This window comes from Pan troglodytes, chromosome 20 (genome assembly GCF_028858775.2).
Source record: "Pan troglodytes isolate AG18354 chromosome 20, NHGRI_mPanTro3-v2.0_pri, whole genome shotgun sequence".
Taxonomy (NCBI): domain Eukaryota; kingdom Metazoa; phylum Chordata; class Mammalia; order Primates; family Hominidae; genus Pan; species Pan troglodytes.
In genome coordinates, this window is record NC_072418.2 from 47,034,104 (window position 1) to 47,054,511 (window position 20,408).

At 42.9% G+C, this 20,408-nt stretch overlaps 1 protein-coding gene and 1 pseudogene across 4 annotated transcripts in view; one reads left to right on the forward strand and one right to left on the reverse strand.

Annotated features, from left to right (window-relative positions):
* Positions 1–16,597, forward strand: part of ZNF284 (zinc finger protein 284) — a 38,245-nt gene extending 21,648 nt beyond the window's left edge. For 2 of the 4 annotated variants that reach the window (XM_001146572.8, XM_016936116.4), the window contains exons 2-5: positions 3,355–3,437; positions 8,042–8,168; positions 9,030–9,122; positions 12,704–16,597. In XM_001146572.8, the coding sequence (XP_001146572.5) occupies positions 3,423–3,437; positions 8,042–8,168; positions 9,030–9,122; positions 12,704–14,250 (1,782 nt within the window). In that variant the 5' untranslated portion in view covers positions 3,355–3,422 and the 3' untranslated portion in view covers positions 14,251–16,597. Of the gene's footprint in view, positions 1–1,556; positions 1,651–3,354; positions 3,438–8,041; positions 8,169–9,029; positions 9,123–12,703 lie in introns of those variants that run through there. The other 2 variants (XM_016936117.4, XM_063801854.1) reach the window with 2 other exon arrangements.
* LOC112206482 (U6 spliceosomal RNA) lies at positions 12,203–12,293 on the reverse strand (annotated as a pseudogene).
* Positions 16,598–20,408: the final 3,811 nt, after the last annotated feature.

Here is a 20,408-nt window from a genome sequence, read left to right on the forward strand (position 1 = left end):
TTTTTCTTTTACAGAGATGCTCACCCCGACCAAGAGTGTAGGATGTGTCCTCAGGCATGGGTGTTGATAATAATTAAGCCTCAATTGGTAACTTTATCCCAAGAGCTTTATACAAGTAATCACATTTTCGCCACGCCGTGGCTCTGTGGAGAGGTACTACTTTTTTCAGTTTTAAAGATGAGTGAGATACAAAGGAGCAGGAGTTATCTGAGAATAGTCACCTAAGCAGTAAGAGGTGGAGCTGCGGTTGAAACCTGGGCGTTACAGGTCAGAGCCTTAGTTGATAATCTTTTGGATACATTCTCATTGAGGCAGAGGAACTAGCTGGAATCTGGTGGGGAAAGCAAGCTAGGACTTGATTGAAGGGAGCCTTGAGAGCAAGGCTTATGGGCTTGGACTGTTCTGGGAGTTTATCAACTATTTCATTCATTAGAACTATTTCATTTATTACAAATATTTCACTTGTTATGCAACGGTATCATTGTGGAGCGTTCAGAAATTGGAGAAATACGAGTAGTACAAGTTTATAATTACCCATGAATCCAGCATGTAAAGATAGTAACTGTTAAACTTCGAGTGCATTTTTTTTTTTTTTTTTGAGACAGAGTCTCACTGTGTTGCCCAGGCTGGAGTGCAGTGGCACGATCTCGGCTCACTGCTAACTCCGCCTCCCAGGTTCACGCCATTCTCCTGCCTCAGCCTCCTGAGTGAGTAGCTGGGACTACAGGCGCCCGCCACCACGCCCGGCTAATTTTTTTGTAGTTTTAGTAGAGATGGGGTTTCACCGTGTTAGCCAGGATGGTCTTGATCTCCTGACCTCATGATCCACCAGCCTCGGCCTCCCAAAGTGCTGGGATTACAGGTGTGAGCCACCGCACCCGGTGCATTTCTTTTTGGTCTTTGGCATATTTGCATATCTATTTATAAACATTTAAACAAAATTTTATGATTAAAAAATGTGTTTTCCCTTATGTGTTTAACTATGGAAATTTGGAAACACTGCCAAGAGGGAAATAGCTAGTGAACTTACATGTTATATCATGCTCATCCTAATTTATCTCATCGTTATCTCATTTTTTTTTTGGTAAATGTTTCCTGATATTGGCCAGGCACGGTGGCTCACGCCTGTAATCCCAGCACTTTGGGAGGCCGAGGTGGGCGGATCACCTGAGGTCGGGAGTTTGAGACCAGCCTGACCATCATGGAGAAACTCCATCTCTACTAAAAATACAAAATTAGCCAGACATGGTGACGCATGCCTGTAATCCCAGCTACTCAGGAGGCTGAGGCAGGAGAATCGCTTGAACCCGGGAGGCGGAGGTTGCGGTGAGCCAAGATTGCACCATTATACTCCAGCCTGGGCAACAAGAGCGAAACTGCATCCTCTGCCTCCCGGTCTCAAAAAAAAAAAAAAAAAAATTAACGTTTTATTTTCATATCATTTGAAACTATAGAAAAATTGCAAAAATAGTGTTAGAAATTCTCATATACTCTTTACCCAAATTTGCCAAATGTTTACATTTTTCCTGTTTGCTTTGTTCTTGCTGATCACCCAGATACCACCAGGAACATACCTGTAGCCAGAGACAGTTGCTTGTAGCTTTCTGCAGCAAAGAAGCCCACATTTCAAGATAATTGTGGGGTGTCTTGGTAAGAGGTGTTTAGAAAGGGCTGGTTATAGGGTTTCACATAACATGCTAGATACTATTAGATATTATACTGGCTAGGCATGGTGGCTTATGTCTGTAATTGTAGCACTTTGGGAGGCCGAGGCAGGTGGATCACTTGAGGCCAGGAGTTCAAGACCAGCCTGGCCAACATAGAGAAACCCCATCTCTACTAAAAATACAAAAATTAGCTGATTTGTCCACTGTGAAGTTACTTTTTTAAAATTTGAGGGGGCGTGCGCCTGTAATCCCAGCTATTAGGGAGGCTGACGCATAAGAATCATTTGAACCTGGGAGGCAGAGGCTGCAGTGAGCTGAGATGGCGCCCCTGCACTCTGATCTGGATGACAGAGTGAGACTCTGTCTCAAAAAAATAATTAAATATTATATTAAATAATATTGTTATCTATTACATATCACATCTGTTAAAAAGCTAATAATAGTAGTTGTAGTGTCATTTATTAGATAGTGTTGGATACCATATTACATAACGTTGTTATCTAATCTGCAGCTTCCATATTTAAATTTATTCAGTTTCTTCTTTTGGTCCTTATAACTATCCCTTGCCCCACTTTTTACCTGTAACCCCATTCAAAGTCCAATTTTATGCATTGTCTTTATTGTCACATTTCTATACTTTTGTTTAATCTAGAAGGATTCCACAGCCTTTGTCTTTTATATGCATGGTTTTTTGAAGAGTATAGGCAAGTTGTTTTGCAGAAAGACATTCATTTGGGGTTTGTCTGGTAAATTTCATGTTTACGTTTAGATTATGCATGATTGGCAGGGTTACCATAGTAGTGGTGAGGTGTCCTTTTCATTGCAACCTAACAGTGTCCAAATGATGTTGGTTTGTCCCTTCACTGGTGATCTCAACTTTATTCACTTGGCCAAGACGAAGTCTTTCAGATTTGTCCACTGTGAAGTTACTTTTTTTAAATTTTGAAAATAATAAAGTTCCTTATGGGGAGATACATGATTAGTGGACATTCTACTGTAAAGAAGAGTTTCCATTTCTCCCCCATTTATTCATTCCTTCATTCAACTATAAATATTCTATTGATATGGACTCAGAATTCAGTCTTACTGATTTCAATGACATGTAGATTAACAATTATTTTTTCCAATTCTATCAAGATGTATTTCACATATAGCTTTCACCCATTTCAGGCATGGAACTCAGTGATTTTTAGGAATTTTGTGAAGTGGAATAACCATGATCATGATTCAGTTTAGATCATTTTTATCTCCCAGTTGGACTCCTTGTGCCCATTTATAGTTAAACCTCATTCTCACCTCAAATGTGAAGCAACCACTAATCTACTTTCTCTATGATACATTTGCCTATTCTGAACATTTCATATAAATGCGATCACACAGTCCATGGGTTTTTGTGACTGGCTTCTTTCATTTAACATAATGTTTCCAGGGTTCATGCATGTTGTAGCATGAGTCAATATTTCATTTCTTTAAATTTCCAAGTAAGATTTCATTGTATGGATAGGCGACAATTTGTCCATTTACCCATAGGAAGGCATTTTGGTTGTGTGCAATTTTGGGTTATTATGAATAATGCCCCTGTGAACATTCAAGTGCTAATTCACAACACATGTTCGTACTGTTGGGTGGCATCACTGACCACCCCTTCATGTCTCTTTTTTTTTTTGCCTTCCATGGCATGTTTCAGGCACAATTCTGTCTTCCCTTGAACTGCATAACTGAGAACTCTGCAAATTCCCCAAAGGAGGAGGAAAAATGACCATGTTCAAGGTGAGTAAGTCTGGTCTCTTTTGCTGTTCAGATTCTGTTTTGCTACTTAAGATTGTCACATGTTTTTCTCGGTCTTGGGAAGACTCAAGGAGAACAACAGTTATTTGTGCACCTGTTGTGTGCCAGATGCTTCCTTGTTTCTTTTGTGTTGAATTTGCATTTGGATTTGATTTTGTTTACTTTTACCATTATTTATGTTACGAGTAGAAATTTAGTGGGAAGGAACAATTCTCCCATTTCACTACATCTTTTCTCACTAATTAGGCATTTTTATTTTCTCATGCAATTCTCATGTATATTCATAACTGTATTTGTATTGATACTTATCTAATTTAAATTGTGTTCTTTGTGTTTAATATTATGTAATATTCATTATTTATGGTTGCATCATGTTCCCATTGAATTGATGCTCCTTTTTTTTTTTTTCCTCGAGACAGAGCCTTGCTCTGTTGCCCAGACTGGAGTGTGGTGGTGCAATCTCGGCTCACTGCAACCTCCGCCTCCTGGGTTCAAGCGATACTCCTGCCCCAGCCTCTCAAGTAGCTGGGATTACAGGTGCTCACCACCACACTTGGCTAATATATGTATTTTTAGTAGAGACGGGGTTTCACCATGTTGGCCAGGCTGGTCTCGAACTCCCAGCCTCAAGTGATCTGCCTGCCTCGGCCTCCCAAAGTGCTGGGATTACAGGTGTGCACCACTGCACCTGCCGATGTTTCTTTTTAACTACTTTATACTCACAGGCACTAGGAGCTCAGTTTTGAAAGAGTACTTTTGTCATGTGCCACGTTGGTTGTTTTGTAGATAAAATATCCATATGTGGCATGGCACAGCAGGCTGTAACTGTGGCTTCACACAAGGATTTCTGGAGATTTTCACATAGGAAGAGCTAGCTTTTGTTTTCCCCATGCTTAAGTCATGCATTGTGTGTATGTTATTTACTGGTCTTTTCTTATTCCTTTATGTATTAAGGAGTTTGACCAAAATGCAGCATCCTGGGCTGCACATATATCGGTTTCAGTGAATCTTGCCAGTTGCTCCAGCAACATTTAGCAATTCAGTCTCAACTTTGTTTGATAATGCCCAGGGTTCTCGTACTTGAACCCTGGATGTAATCATTTTTCTGTCTTTTTTTTTTTTTTTTTTTTTTTAGTTTTTTAGTTTTGGTAGCTTTAGTTTCAAATGTCCATGATATCAGAAGATTCTCTAGTCACTGTGTTCTATTCCTTTGTTTGTTCCTCAGAACAGCTGAATGATGCAATTCTCAGCCTCATCTTCCTCTTAAATATGTGAAATATGAGAAACCTGCTGAGGTTGAGAGAGGAAACCTAGGGTCGGCATGTTAGCTATTTTGCTAAATTGAAAGAGAGAGAGAAGAAGAAAGAGGATTCTCCATTGAAGGACCTATGCCTTCTGGTATAGGTGTCTGGAGTGCCCTCTTGAGTGATGACAAACACTGGTGACATAGCTCCTCCCTGACCCCTCCTCGGGGGTCCTCTTCTCTTCCTGTTGTGCCACCTCCTCAGGTGCACCTAGTACTCCAGGCACCAAAGGACAGTGATTGCTACACTCACCATAGAAAATCTTTAAATTCCTAATGGCAAAGATGGCTTATAGAGTGTTACCAGGGAATATAACAGCCTAAGGTGAAAATATTTACCACTTTGATATCTAAAAAAGACATAATCCAAAATAAGAATCTTATGTACAGAATGGAGAAAAAAATTCAAAGGGATATGAATAAAGGACATTAATACATTAATTGGTAAATTTTAGAGAAGAAATAGAAGTGGCCAATACATATTTGAAAAGGTGATAGTATTATTTATATTCAAATACATGGGATTAATAAGGTGAATTCTCTCTAATGAGATTATCAAAATCACGGGAAATTTGATAATCTGCTTTTGGCTATTTTAAGAAAAACCAGGGTAATATATCCCCTTGAAAGATTTTGGAGTTTGAGAAAAAATTGAGATCTGACATATATGATCACAATTTTAAACATTCTTATTTTTTGACACTTTAATTTTCATTTGAAATTATTGTATTATAGTTTATTCTTATTCTTTAGAGACAGAGTTTTGCTCTGTTGCCCCGGATAGAGTACAGTGATGTAAGTGTAGCCCACTGCAGCCTTGAACCCCTGGGGTCCAGATCTTCCTGCCCCAGCCTCCCAAGTAGCTAGGACTACAGGCACGCACCACGATGCCTGGCTAGTTTTAAAAATTTATAAAGATGGTGTCTTGCTGTGTTGCCTAGTCTGGTCTTGAACTCTTGAATTCAAGCAATCCCCCCACCTTAGCCTCTTAAAGCACTGGGATTACAGGTGTGAATCACTGCACCTGGTTTGAAATTATTAAATTCAATTAAATTATCATTTTATTTTATTTCTTTTTTGAAATAGAGTCTTGCTCTGTTGCCCAGGCTGGAGTGCAGTGGCACAATCTTGGCTCACTGCAACCTCCACCTCCTGGGTTCAAACGATTCTTCTGTATCAGCCTCCCAAGTGTCTGGGATTATAGTCACGTGCCACCATGCCTGGCTAATTTTTGTATATTTTGTAGAGACGGAGTTTTGCTATGTTGCCAAGGCTGGTCTCGAACTCCAGAGGTCAAATGATTTGCTTGTCTCGGCCTCCAAAAGTGCTGGGATTACACGCATGAGCCACCATACCTGGCCAAAATTATTTTCAATGATCAGACGGGAGAGTAAGGTCCACATACATGATTTTCTTTGCAGGATTGGTATTAATGAAAACTACATAAAATTAAATATTCATTATTTAGAATAAAGATAGATCATCAGTTCCCTGTAATAGTATGCAGACATGAAATGAAATAGATAACTATAATGAAAGTTATAATAAAAAATCCAAAGAAATACGAATAAAGGACATTACCAGCCAGGTGTGGTGGCTCACGCCCATATTCCCAGCACTTTGCGGGGCTGAGGTGGGCAGGTCACCTGAGGTCGGGAGTTTGAGACCAGCCTGACCAACATGGAGAAACCCCATCTCCACCGGGTGTGGTGGCTCATGCCTGTAATCCCAGCACTTTGGGAGGCCGAGGCAGGCGGATCACGAGGTGAGGAGATCGAGACCATCCTGGCTAACATAATGCAACCCTGTCTCTACTAAAAATACAAAACATTAGCCGGGTGTGGTGGTGGGCGCCTGTAGTCCCAGCTACTCGGGAGGCTGAGGCAGGAGAATGGTGTGAACCCAGGAGGCGGAGCTAGCAGTGAGCCCAGATCGTGCCACTGCACTCCAGCCTGGGGACAGAGTGAGACTCCGTCTCAAAAAACAAAACAAAACAAAAAAAAAACAGCAAAAAAAGAGAAACCCCATCTCTATTAAAAATACAAAACTAGCTGGGCATGGTGGCGCATGCTTGTAATCCCAGCTACTCAGGAGGCTGGGGCAGGAGAATTGCTTGAACTGGGGAGGCGGAGGTTGCCGTGAGCTGAGTTTGCCGCCATTGCACTCCAGCCTGGGCAACAAGAGCGAAACTCCGTCTCAAAAAAAAGACAAAAAGGTAATAAAATTAACTAATGTTAATTAAAGACCTAGTCTGTGCCACAGACCTTCCCCATTTATATTCTCTTGCTTATTCCTGGAGAAAACTGATGTGACAGTCTTTATACAGAAAGGAAACGAATGCATGTAGGCACACTTATCCAAGGTCACGTGGCTGGGAAGGCAAAGGCACAGAGCCTTGGGATTGAGCCTTGTGAGTGAGCACACACACTCAGTGTGATCATAGGCACACTGGCTCCAGATCATGACATTCAATGCTGCAATTAATATATGTAGTTTGCGTCTTGAATACAGAGGACCCACTCCATGGCTGTCCCACACAGGTCACCGTAAACTTGTTAGTTTGGCAGATATTAAAAAAAAATGGGCCGGGTGTGGTGGCTCATGCCTGTAATCCCAGCGCTTTGGGAGGCCGAGGCCGGCAAATCGCCTGAGGTCGGGAGTTCGTAACCAGCCTGGCCAACATGGTCTCTACTAAAAATACAAAATTAGCTGGGCATGGTGGCAGGTGCCTATAATCCCAGCTATTCAGGAGGCTGAGGCAGGAGAATTGCTTGAATCCAGGAGGCAGGGGTTGCAGTGAGCTGAAATTGCGCCACTGCACTCCAGCCTGGGCGACAGAGCGAGACTCTGTCTCAAAAAATAAAAAGAAAGAAAGGAAAATGATTACATCCAGGGTTCAAGTACGAGAACCCTGGGCATTATCAAACAAAGTTAAGACTGAATTGCTAAATGTTGCTGGAGCAACTGGCAAGATTCATTGAAACCTATATATGTGCAGCCCAGGATGCTGCATTTAGAGTCCTAGAGGGTTACTTACAAGGAGACTTAATAAGTGCACAAAGTAAACCTATGGGACTTTTTCATCATTGCACTTCTGGTGGAGCTCTGGAAAATCAGTGTCATTGCGAGGATACAGACAGAATGAATGGGAAATCTGTACGTTGACCTACATCTTTCAAGATCCACAGCAACTTCTCACCCATCCCCTTCACCTGCTCATTGCCACCCTTCTCCCAGGAATCACTGGTCATGAGATTGAGATTGCATACGTTTGATGTTGTAGGAGGCAGTGACCTTCAAGGATGTGGCTGTGGTCTTCACCGAGGAGGAGCTGGGGCTGCTGGACGTTTCCCAGAGGAAGCTGTATCGAGATGTCATGCTGGAGAACTTCAGAAACCTGCTATCAGTGGGTGAGCACAGGCACCCTCTGTAATGGAACATCAGGCCCCAGGAATGGCTTTGTATCCTAGGGTGTTTGTGTTAGTTTGTTCTTATGCTGCTATGAAGAAATACCCAAGACTGGGTAATTTAAGAAAAGACATTTCATTGACTCACAGTTCTGCATGGCTGGGAAGGCCTCAGGAAACTTACAGTCATGGTGGAAAGCCGATGGGAAGAAAGGCACCTTTTTCATATTGCAGCAGGAAGAAGTGCCGAGCAAAGGGGAAAAGGCCCCTTATAAAACCATCAGATAGGGCCGGGCGCGGTGGCTCATGCCTGTAATCCCAGCACTTTGGGAGGCCAAGGAGGGCAGATCACGAGGTTGGGAGATGGAGACCATCCTGGCTAACACGGTGAAACCCCGTCTCTACTAAAAATACAAAAAAAATTGCCGGGCGTGGTGGCGGGCGTCTGTAGTCCCAGCTACTCAGGAGGCTGAGGCGGGTAAATGGCGTGAACCTGGGAGGCGGAGCTTGCAGTGAGCCGAGATCGCGTCACTGCACTCCAGCTGGGCGACAGAGCCAGACTCCGTCTCAAAAACCAAACAAACAAACAAACAAAAACATAAATAAAATAAAACCATCAGATCTCGTGAGAACTCATCCACTATCACGAGAACAGCATGGAGGAAACTGCCCCCATGATTTAATTACCTCCCACCAGCTCCCTCTTATGACATGTGGGGATTATGGGAACTACAATTCAAGATGAGATTTGGGGACACCGCCAAACCATATCAGCGTTCAAGTTCAAGTGTGCAGTGAGAACCTAAATTTCTAGTAAATTTTACCTAAGATGTATTGGGATTAAGCATGTGACTTTGTTCACAGGGCATCAACTTTCCCACAGAGATACTTTTCACTTCCAAAGAGAAGAAAAGTTTTGGATCATGGAGACAGCAACCCAAAGAGAAGGGAATTCAGGTAAGAACCAAGCAACGATGCATCCTTGTACGCGACCCTTCCATCTGTTTTACTTCTGCCCATTGCCCAACTCCATTGCCCTGGTGTAAATGGCCAAACCTGTTTCCTGGATTCTTACCTCCTTCCTGCTGGTTGTCCTGCTCCCCCACCCCCTCTTCCCACCCTGACATCTGTTTTCCTCATAGCAGCCAAAGTGATCCTTAGGGAATGTAAGTCAGATTGCCATTCCTCAGCTTAAAAGCCTTTATGGCTTCTTATTTGTGTTAATGTTACAACTGCTTTAAGTGCCTTTTAGAGACCCTTGATCTGCTCTTCATCCCCCACTGCCTCTCTGACTACATCTCCATTTTCCAGCCATGTTGTACTCCCTGCTGTTTCTCCATCCTGCCAAGGACACTGTATTGCCTGTTGCTGTCACCCAGTGACCACACACTTAGCAGATTAAACAACAAACAATTATCTTTCTGTTCTTCAGACCTGAAGTCTGACACATCTCACTGGACAAAAATCAGGGTGTCCCTAGGGCTTTGTTCCTGTCTAGATGTTCTTGGGGAGAAGCCTTCACTTTATTTTACCAATCCCTAGGCACTGTCCACACTCCTTGGCTCTTGTCTCCCTTCCTCCATCTTCAAAAGCAGCTACATTGCATCTCTAACCATTCTTCCATAGTCATGCTGCCACCCTTCTTAAGCCTCTGTTTTCCACATTTCGGGTCCCTTGCGATTGGATTGGTCACTCCTGCATAATCTAGAATGACCTTCTTACTCTCTCTTTAGCTGACTAGTGACCTTAATTGCATCTGCAGCCTTAATATCTCTTGCTATATAACATAACAGGTTCATAGGTCCTGGGAATTGGATGTGGACATCTTTCAAGGACCATTGTTCTGTCTACTACAGAAGCTTCTGTCTTAGAGTTTATATATGCTCTTCTTTCTGATTGGAATACTCTTTCACCTCAAGACCTTCTGACCCTTCCTTTATTCTGGTCTCTGTTCAGTTTTAATATCATGAGAAAGGCCTTCTCTGACCACTCTATTTAAAATACCAGCCAGGCGTGGTGGCTCACACCTGTAATCCCAGCACTTTGGGAGGCTGAGGCAGGCAGATAGCATGAGGCCAGGAGTTTGAGACCAGCCTGGCCAGCATGGCAAAACCTGACTCTACTAAAAATACAAAAATTAGCTGGGTGTGGTAGCACAGTCCTGTAATCCCAGCTACTCGGGTGGCTGAGGCGTGAGAATCACTTGAACCCAGGAGCCAGAGGTTGTAGTGAGCTGGGATTGTGCCACTACACTCTAGCCTGGGTGACAGAATGAGACTCTGTCTCAAAAAATAAATAAAGAAATATATATATATATATATATATATGGAATGGAATACCATCCTATCTTTACCCTTCTGGTGTTGTCTTATACTGTGTCTTACATATTTCTATTTCGCTGTCATCTCTACCCACTGGAATGGAATGTCTTAAGAGGAGGACTTTTAGCTGTTCAATTTTTATTTTAAGATTCAGGGGGTACATGTGCAGGTTTGTTACCTGGGTATATTGTGTGATGCTGAGGTTTGCATTGCAAATGATCCTGTCACCCAGGTACTGAGCATAGTACCCAATAGTGGTGGCAAGATAACCCTCAGGTTTCAAGGCTATGTGTACCGGTGTTAGAGGTAGTGGTGATGGGCTGGGTGGGCCAGTCCTGAGGCCCCCACATGGTGTGTGCAGGTGAGTGTCAGCGGTGATGGTGGCAGCAGGCTTGTAGGACCTGTCCTCAGGTCACTAGGAGGAGTACACAGATGCCAGTGGTGGTGATCAGGGCAGGGAAATCCTTAGGTCTCCAGACAGCATGCTTGGGCACCTGCGGCAGGGTTCTGGGTCTGTTGTAAAGCTCCCTGCATGGTACATGCTCATGCCTGGGGCAACCAACATGGCAGGGTGATCTCAACAGCCCCAGGTGGTATGCTTAGGTAGTGGAGGAATGACGCCAGGCCAGGTGAGCCTGTCCTCAGGCCTTTCAGTGGTGCAGGCAGATGTAGGCTGTGGTGGAAGAGGCGGTGTGATCCCTAGGTCCCCAGATGGCATGCTCCAGCACTGGCAGCACACAAGCTGGGTCTTTGTCAGGTCTCCTGTTTGTGCACACATGTGCCTGAGGCAACACAGGGTAGAGCAATCCCCAGGTCCCTCTGTGTCATGCTCTGGCACTGAGATGGGTAGTACCAAGTGAAGTGGGCTTGTCCTGTGCACGGGCACAGGTTGTGGTGGGCAGTGCAAGGGACTCCCCATGCCTTTAGGAGGTGTGCTTGGGTGGCAGTGGCAGAGTGTGCAGAGAAACTTTCCTCAGAATGAGAACACATATGAGTGTACAGTGGCCCTGCTGCTGGGGGTGAGGTAGCATTGCCATTAGAGGCAGCAGCCCCAGACAGGCAGCTTTCAAGCTCTGGTGAGTGCACACACTTTGGGTCCCTTTGTACTGTACTGGGGGCAGCCTCCCTGGTGTCCTGCATGGCCCATTCCCCAGAGTATGGGACACTATGTGGCCTAGATTGCTGGGGACTCTGCCATACTGCTGGGTCTAACAGGCATTATTGTAACCCTCGGGGTGGATGTGGGGGCAAGTCGATGGGGCTTCAGGGATTTGGAGATGCAAAGGCTGTTGGGCCCCAGGGTAAGATGCAGTCTGGTGGGGGTGCAGCTCTCAAAATAGCGCTGTGCCATAGCTGCTTGAGTCTTGGGAAGTGTGTGGGTCCCATCATGAGCACCCTCTCTGAGTGCCATTGCATGGACTCCAGGTAGCCCCCTGTGCTAGTCTCAGGGCCCACAGGGGTCGAGGGCCTCTCTCATGGCTGATTGCTGGAGTCCACAGCAGAAATGTAAACCACTAGGGCTCTCTCACTTACCCTTTCCCAGCACTAGGAGCCTTTCCCGGCTTTCAGGTGATCACGGCCAGAAGGGCTACCTCCCTTCGCTCTCCTTTTGTGCTTCGGGTGTTTCCTGTCACTTCTCTGCTGAATTCCAGTGATCCCTCTTAGATGCTATTTGATGTATGAGTATCTATTTGCTTTTTAAATTTTTTAGTAATAAAATATATAGAACACTTCATGAATTTGCATATCAGCCTTGCGCAGGGGTTGATCATTCCAGTTTTACCATATGTGCTGCTGAAGTGAGCACTACTCATTATTTTGGCTCTTTGTGGAGGACGCAAGCTCTAGGTGTCTTTAGTCAGCCATCTTGAAGTCCTCCTACCCTTAACGTTCCTTCTGATTCATCATATATATAATTTAGTAGTTACATAATATACCACGCAAGATTTTAGACTAACTAGGAAATTGGTAGAAATAGTAACACATTAACTGTATTATGTTAATATTTTAAATTAAGTCTTTCATTTCTACCACGTATGAGACATTATGTCATTCAAAATTGGTTTCGTGACAACGAGAGACCGTGATGCACTTGGAAAACACAAACTGTACCTTCCTTGTATTCAGTAAAGTTTCGGGCCATGTCCTAAGTGAAATCCTGAAAACACTGAACAAAGGTTTCACTTACCCACATCTCTTAATTCTGTGTCCTTATAGGAGGCAAGATCCAAACTGAGTTGGAGTCTGTTCCAGAAACAGGACCACAGGAAGAGTGGTCTTGCCAGCAAATCTGGGAACAAACTGCAAGTGAGTTAACTAGACCTCAAGACTCCATAAGTAGCTCTCAGTTCTCCACACAAGGTGATGTCCCCTCCCAGGTTGATGCAGGACTATCTATAATTCACATAGGAGAGACACCTTCTGAGCATGGGAAGTGTAAAAAATTCTTCAGTGATGTCTCCATCCTTGATCTTCATCAACAATTACACTCAGGAAAGATATCCCATACATGTAATGAGTACAGGAAGAGATTCTGTTATAGCTCAGCTCTTTGTCTTCATCAGAAAGTTCACATGGGAGAGAAACGCTATAAGTGTGATGTGTGTAGTAAGGCATTTAGTCAGAACTCACAACTGCAAACTCATCAGAGAATCCACACTGGAGAGAAACCATTCAAATGTGAGCAGTGTGGGAAAAGTTTCAGCCGTAGATCAGGAATGTATGTTCATTGCAAATTACACACAGGAGAAAAACCTCATATTTGTGAGGAATGTGGGAAGGCCTTCATTCACAATTCCCAGCTTCGGGAACATCAAAGAATCCATACTGGGGAGAAGCCATTCAAATGTTATATATGTGGTAAGAGCTTCCATAGTAGATCAAATCTTAATAGGCATTCCATGGTCCACATGCAAGAGAAATCATTTAGATGTGATACCTGTAGTAATAGCTTTGGTCAGAGATCAGCACTTAATAGTCATTGCATGGACCACACAAAAGAGAAACCATACAAATGTGAAGAATGTGGAAGGAGCTTCACTTGTAGGCAAGATCTTTGTAAGCATCAGATGGACCATACAGGAGACAAACCGTATAATTGTAATGTATGTGGGAAGGGCTTCAGGTGGTCCTCATGTCTTTCAAGACATCAGCGGGTCCACAATGGAGAAACAACATTCAAGTGCGACGGATGTGGGAAGAGATTTTATATGAATTCACAGGGCCATTCACATCAGAGAGCCTACAGAGAAGAAGAACTGTATAAATGTCAGAAGTGTGGGAAGGGCTACATTAGTAAGTTTAATCTTGACTTGCACCAGAGGGTCCACACGGGAGAGAGACCTTATAATTGTAAGGAATGTGGAAAGAGCTTCAGGTGGGCCTCAGGTATTTTGAGACATAAGAGACTCCATACTGGAGAAAAACCATTCAAATGTGAAGAGTGTGGGAAGAGGTTTACTGAGAATTCAAAACTTCGTTTCCATCAAAGAATTCACACTGGAGAAAAGCCTTACAAATGTGAGGAGTGTGGAAAGGGATTCAGATGGGCCTCAACTCATCTAACCCATCAAAGACTCCACAGCAGAGAAAAACTATTCCAATGTGAGGATTGTGGGAAGAGCAGTGAGCACAGTTCATGCCTTCAAGACCAACAAAGAGACCACAGTGGAGAAAAAACATCCAAATGTGAGGACTGTGGGAAGCGCTACAAGAGGCGCTTGAATCTAGATATGATTTTATCATTATTTTTAAATGATATATAATTATTGTCCATATTTATGGGTTACAGCATATTTCAATACATGTATACAATGTATAATGATCAAATCAGTGTTATTAGCATATCCATCACCTCCTTTATCATTTATTTGTGTTGATCATTTATCATTTCTTTGTGTTTTGAACCTTCAAAAACTGCTGTTCTAGTTATTTGAAAATAAGTTATTATTAAGTATAGTCACCTTTAGTGCTGTGGAACACTAGAACTTGTTCCTTTCATCATCTTACTATACTTTCATATCTGTTAACCAATCTTTCATCATCCACCCTCTCTCCTACTTTTCCCTTCTAGTAATTGCTATGCCATGCTGCTTCTGCTTTTTTTTTTTTTTTTTGAGAACAGAGTCATCCAGGCTTGAGTGTAGTGGCATGATCCTTTCTCACTGCAGCCTCCACCTCCTGGGTTCAAGCGATTCTCCTGCCTAAACCTCCTGAGTAGCAGGGATTACAGGCACGCGCCACCACGCCCAGCTAATTTTTGTACTTTTTTTTTTTTTTTGAGACAGAGTATTGCTCTGTCGCCCAGTATGGAGTGCAATGGCCTGATCTCGGCTCACTGCAACCTCTGCCTCCCGGGTTCAAACGATTCTCCCTGCCTTGGCCTCCCGAGTAGCTGGGACTACAGGCCCCCGCCACCACACCTGACTAATTGTTGTATTTTTAGTAGAGATGGGGTTTTGCCATATTGGCCAACCTGGACTTGAACTCCTGACTTCAGATGATCCGCCCACCTCAGCCTCCCAAAGTGCTGGGATTACAGGCGTGAGCCACCATGCCCACCATGCCTAAAAATTTTTGTATTTTTAGTAAAGATGGGGTTTCACCACATTGGCCAGGCTAGCCTTGAACTCCCAGACTCAAATGGTCCACCTGCCTTGGCCTCCCAAAGTGCTGGGATTACAGGCATGAGCCACCGTGCCCAGCCAATGCTATGCTGCTTCTATGATGTCAACTTTTTAGCTTCCACATATGTGTGAGAACATGTGGTATTTATCTTTCTGGGCCTGAATTTACATCACTCAACATCATGTTCTCCAAAGCTTATCTTTATCTTGCCATAAATGACAGAATTTTATTATTTTTTATGGTTAAATAGTGTACCTTTGTGTATGTATGCCACATTTTCTTTACCATTTTCTGTTGATGAACACTTAGATTGGTTCCATATGTTAGCTATTGCAAATAGTACTATAATAAATATAGGAGTGCAGATAGGAGTTCAACACACTGATTTCCTTTCCTTTGGATATACAGCTAGTAGTGGGATTGCTGGATCACTTGAATGCTGATATGCATAAGAGGATCTACACTGGAGAAAAACCATGGAAGTGTGGAAATTGTGGTACATGCTTCAGTCAGGGCTCACATCTTCAAATTCAGTGTCTGTTCTGTAGAGAAACCTTAATAATGTGATATATGTGACAGCAAAGAGTTATAAGGTATGAATATGTTAATTTTAGTAGATACTTCCGAAAAGTATTTCAAACTGGTTGTACCACTATAAACTCTGACCATTATTAGGCAAGAATTGGCTTTTTCTTTTTTTCTTTTGAGACAGTCTTGCTCTGTCACCCAGACTGGCATGCAGTGGAATGATCACGGCTCCCTGCAGCCTTGACCTCCCAGGCTCAAGAAATCCTTCTGCCTCAGCCCCTCAAAAGCTGGGACTATAGGCATGCAACAACACGCCTGGCTAAATTTTTGTTGTAGAGATGGGGTCTCACTATGTTGCCCAAATTGGTCTCAAACTCCTGGGCTCAAGCGATTCTCCCTCCTCAGCCTTCCAAAGTGCTGGGATTACAGGCCTGAGCCATGCGCACAGCATTTTGTTTTGTTTTGTTTTGTTTTTGAGATGGGGTCTCTCGGTGTTGCCCAGGCTGGATTGCTTATTCACAGATGCAGTTACAGTGCCCTATAGCCTCGAACTCCTGGGCCTAAGTGATCCTCTTGCTTCAACCCCCTGAGAAGCTGGGACTACAGGCATGGACCACCACCCCTGATTGATCTTCTTTAGTTTCTATAACAAAATAGTACACTGTTTCCACAAACTTGGGAAGGCTAGTATTTTGGCGGGGGGGGGGGGGGGCGTGGAAATCACTAAACAACAAAGAAAATCTGATGAATTGGACAGCATAAAAATATTGGCATAAAGATGAACATAACATAAGCAGGAATATTTAAAGCACATACTTTTTATAGAGTGTCTCCCCTGTAATGTCTCTGGTTAAATGAAAGGGTTTCAAATGTGAAGACAACCCTAACCATACTCATTATCTGTAAAAGATGTAGCATTGTCATGGACTCCTTAATAAACGTGAAGACTTTAATCCATCTGAAGGTGCATCACATTTCTGAAGTTTCCAACACTGACAAGGTGATGGGCTTATGGATGAAAACTCATGAATGGGCAAAACTCAGCTATTGTTAAAGCCCATATATTTTATTAAAGATATTGGGGCTGTCTCCTAAATCTAGTTAGTGATGAATTTCAAGTCTAGAGCCATCACTGAATCCTTGTCCACATTCATTACACATAGGTTTTCTGAGAAAATTGTCTGCTGGTTATGAGAGGTCTTCTCCAGTGCCAAAGTGAGTATAATAACCTTGCTTTCGGCCAGGTGCAGTGGCTCACGCCTGTAATCCCAGCGCTTTGGGAGGCCGAGGTGGGCAGAGTGCCTGAGGCCAGGAGTTTGAGACTAGTCTGGCCAACATGGTGAAACCCCGTCACTATTAAAAATACAAAAAAATTAGCTGGGTGTGGTGGTGGCGTGTGCCTGTAATCCCAGCTACTCAGGAGGCTGAGGCAAGGGAATTGCTTGAACCAGGGAGGTGGAGGTTGCAGTGAGCCGAGATCGCGCCACTGCACTCCAGCCTGAGTGACAGAGCGAGACTCCATCTCAAAAAATAAAAATAAAAGTAAACAAGCTTGCTTTCTTTTATGTGCTCCTTGATTTTGATGGTGATGTGAAATCAAACTGAAGCTGAAAATACAATAATCACATTTATACACGGCATTTTTCAAGGAAATTTATTGATTTTTACTTTAATTTAGTGCCTCACTTTTGTAAGTCTCTTGTAAGTGACCAGGCATGGTGGCTCACACCTGTAATTCCAGCACTTTGGGAGGCTGAGGCAGAAGGATCACTTGAATCTAAGAGTTTGAGACCAGCTTTTTACAGAGTGTCTCCCCTATAATGTCTCTGGTTAAATGAAAGATTTTCAACTGTGAAGACAACCCTAACCATACTCATATTCTAGTTCCTTTGCCTTTCCCTATAAATTTTAGAATAATTTTATATCTACAAAATATCTTGCTGGAATTTTGATAGTAATTATTTTAACCCTGTGTATCAATTTGGGGAGAATGAACATTTTTGCTATATTGAGTCCCACGATCCTCAAACATGAAATGTGTCTCCATTCATTTAATATTATTGGATTTTCTTCATCAGTGTGTTGTAATTTTCATCTTACAACCCTTGTACATCTTTTTTCAAACTTCCATCTAGGTATGAACTTTGATTTCCACGTGTTCATTGCTAGTATAATATATATAAATTAATTTTGGTATCCTGATCATGTATCCTATGATCATGCTGAATTCACTTATTGTCTAGGCATTCATGGATTGGAAGACTTCACATTTTTGTGATGACAGTACTACCCAAACCAATCTACAGTTTTACTGCAATCACTATCAAAATCCAAACAGCCTTTTTTTTTTTGCAGAAATCAATTCATAAATTCATATGTAATTGTAATGGAGGCAAATAGACAAAATCTTTCTTTTTTAAAGGAACATGATGGATGGCTCCCACTTCCCCATTTCGAAACTTACTACCAAGCTATAGTAATGGAATAGAATTGAGAGTCCATAAAGAAACTCATACATCTAAAGTCACTTGATTTTCAAGAAGGATCCAAGATTGCTTAATGGAGAAAGCATAGTCTCTTCAGCAAATAATGCTGGGCAAATATATATACATATGCAACATAATGAAGTTAGATCCGCACTTCACACTATACTTAAAAATTAAAATGATCAATGACCTAAATATAAGAGGTTAAGCTATACAACTCTTAGAATAAAACATAAAGGTTAATCTTCAAGACTTTTTATTTGGAATGGATTCTTAGATAAGACACCATATGCACAAGCTAAAAAAACCCCACATAAATTGGACTAGAGCAAAAAAAAAAAATGCTATGCATACAGAGACATTGTCAAGAGCATGAAAACACCATACAGCATGGCTTCTAGTATCAGAATATATAAAGAACTCTTAGACCAGGTGAGGTGGCTCTCACCTATAATCCCAGCACTTTGGAAGGCTGAGATGGGTGGATCACTTGAGCCCAGGAGTTTGAGGCCTGCCTGGGCAACATGGCAAAAACCATGTCTCTACAAGAAAGAAATAAACAAACAAAAAACAACAACAACAAAAAACAAAGGTAGCCAGGCATAGTGACCCATGCCTGTGGTCCCAGCTACTCAGGAGGCTGAGGCAGAAGGATTGTTTGAGCCTGGGAGGTCAAGGCTGCAGTGGGGCGTGATGTACCATTGCACTCCAGCCTGGGCAACAAAGAGAGACTCTGTTTCTTAAAAAGAAAAGAAAGAAAGAAAGAACTCTTACAACTCAATAACAAGAGGAGAAACCACCCAATTTTCTAATGGGCAAAGATACAAATAGAAATTTCAGATATACAAGTTACCAACAATTATGTGAAAAGATGCTCAACTATTAGTCATTAGGAAAATGCAAATCAAACCAATAATGAGATGCCATTTTACAACAGCTATGTTAGCTATCATCTTTAAAAACAGAAAATAGCCGATGTGGTGGCAGGCACCTGCAGTCCCAGCTACTTGGGAGGCTGAAGTAGGAGGATCGCTTGAGCCCAGGAGTTTTGAGGTGTAGTGAGCTATGCCCACTGGGTGTCCACACTAAGTCGACATCAACATGGTGATCTCCCAGGAGCAGAGGACTACCAGGTTGCCTCAGGAGAGGTAAACTGGCCCAGGGTGGAAACACAGCAGGTCAGAACTCCCATGCTGATCAGTAGTGAGATGTTGTCTGTGAATAGCCACTGCAATTCTGCCTGCACAACACAGGGAGACCCCGTTTTCAATTTATACATGCACACATATACATATACATATATATTTTATACATACATATATACAAAATAAGTATTGGAGAGGATGTGGAGAAATTACTACCCTCACACGCTGAAGGTGGGAATGTAAAAATGGTGCAGTTGCTGTGGAAAATTGTTTCGTGGTTCCCAACATAGAATTACCATATGAATCACTAAATTTCATATCTAGGTATATACCCCAAAGAATTGAAAGTAGGTGATGAAACAAATACTTGTACACCACTGTTTGTAGCAACACTATTGACTACAGCCAAAAGGTGGAAAGAACCCAAATGTCCCTCAATCAATGAATGGATAAACAAAGTGTGGTGCACGCCTGTAATCCCAGCACTTTGGGAGGCTGAGGTGGGCAGATCACCTGAGGTAAGGAGTTCGAGACCAGCCTGACTAACCTGGTGAAACCCTGTCTCTACTAAATACAAAACAATTATCTGGGTGTGGTGGCGCATGGCTGTAATGCCAGCTACTTGGGAGGCTGAGGCAGGAGAATCGTTTTAACCCAGGAGGCGGAGGTTGCAGTGAGCTGAGATCGTGCCATTGCACTCCAGCCTGGGCATCAAGAAGGAAACCCCATCTCAAAACAAAACAAGACAAAGCAAACAAAAAAAAAATCGTAGCAGAAACATAAAATATTATGAAGTACTGGTACATGCTGTGATGTGGATGAACTTTAAAAGCAGTATGCTGGCAGGGCGTGGTGGTTCACGCCTGTAATCCCAGCACTTTGGGAGGCCGAGGCGGGAGGATCACGAGGTCAAGAGATCGAGACCATCCTGGCTAACACGGTGAAACCCCGTCTCTACTAAAAATACAGAAAAATTAGCCGGGCGCGGTGGCGGGTGCCTGTAGTCCCAGCTACTCGGGAGGCTGAGGCAGGAGAATCGCTTGAACCCGGGAGGCGGAGGTTGCAGTGAGCTAAGATCGTGCCACTGCACTCCAGCCTGGCCACAGAGTGAGATTCCGTCTCAAAAAAAAAAAAAAA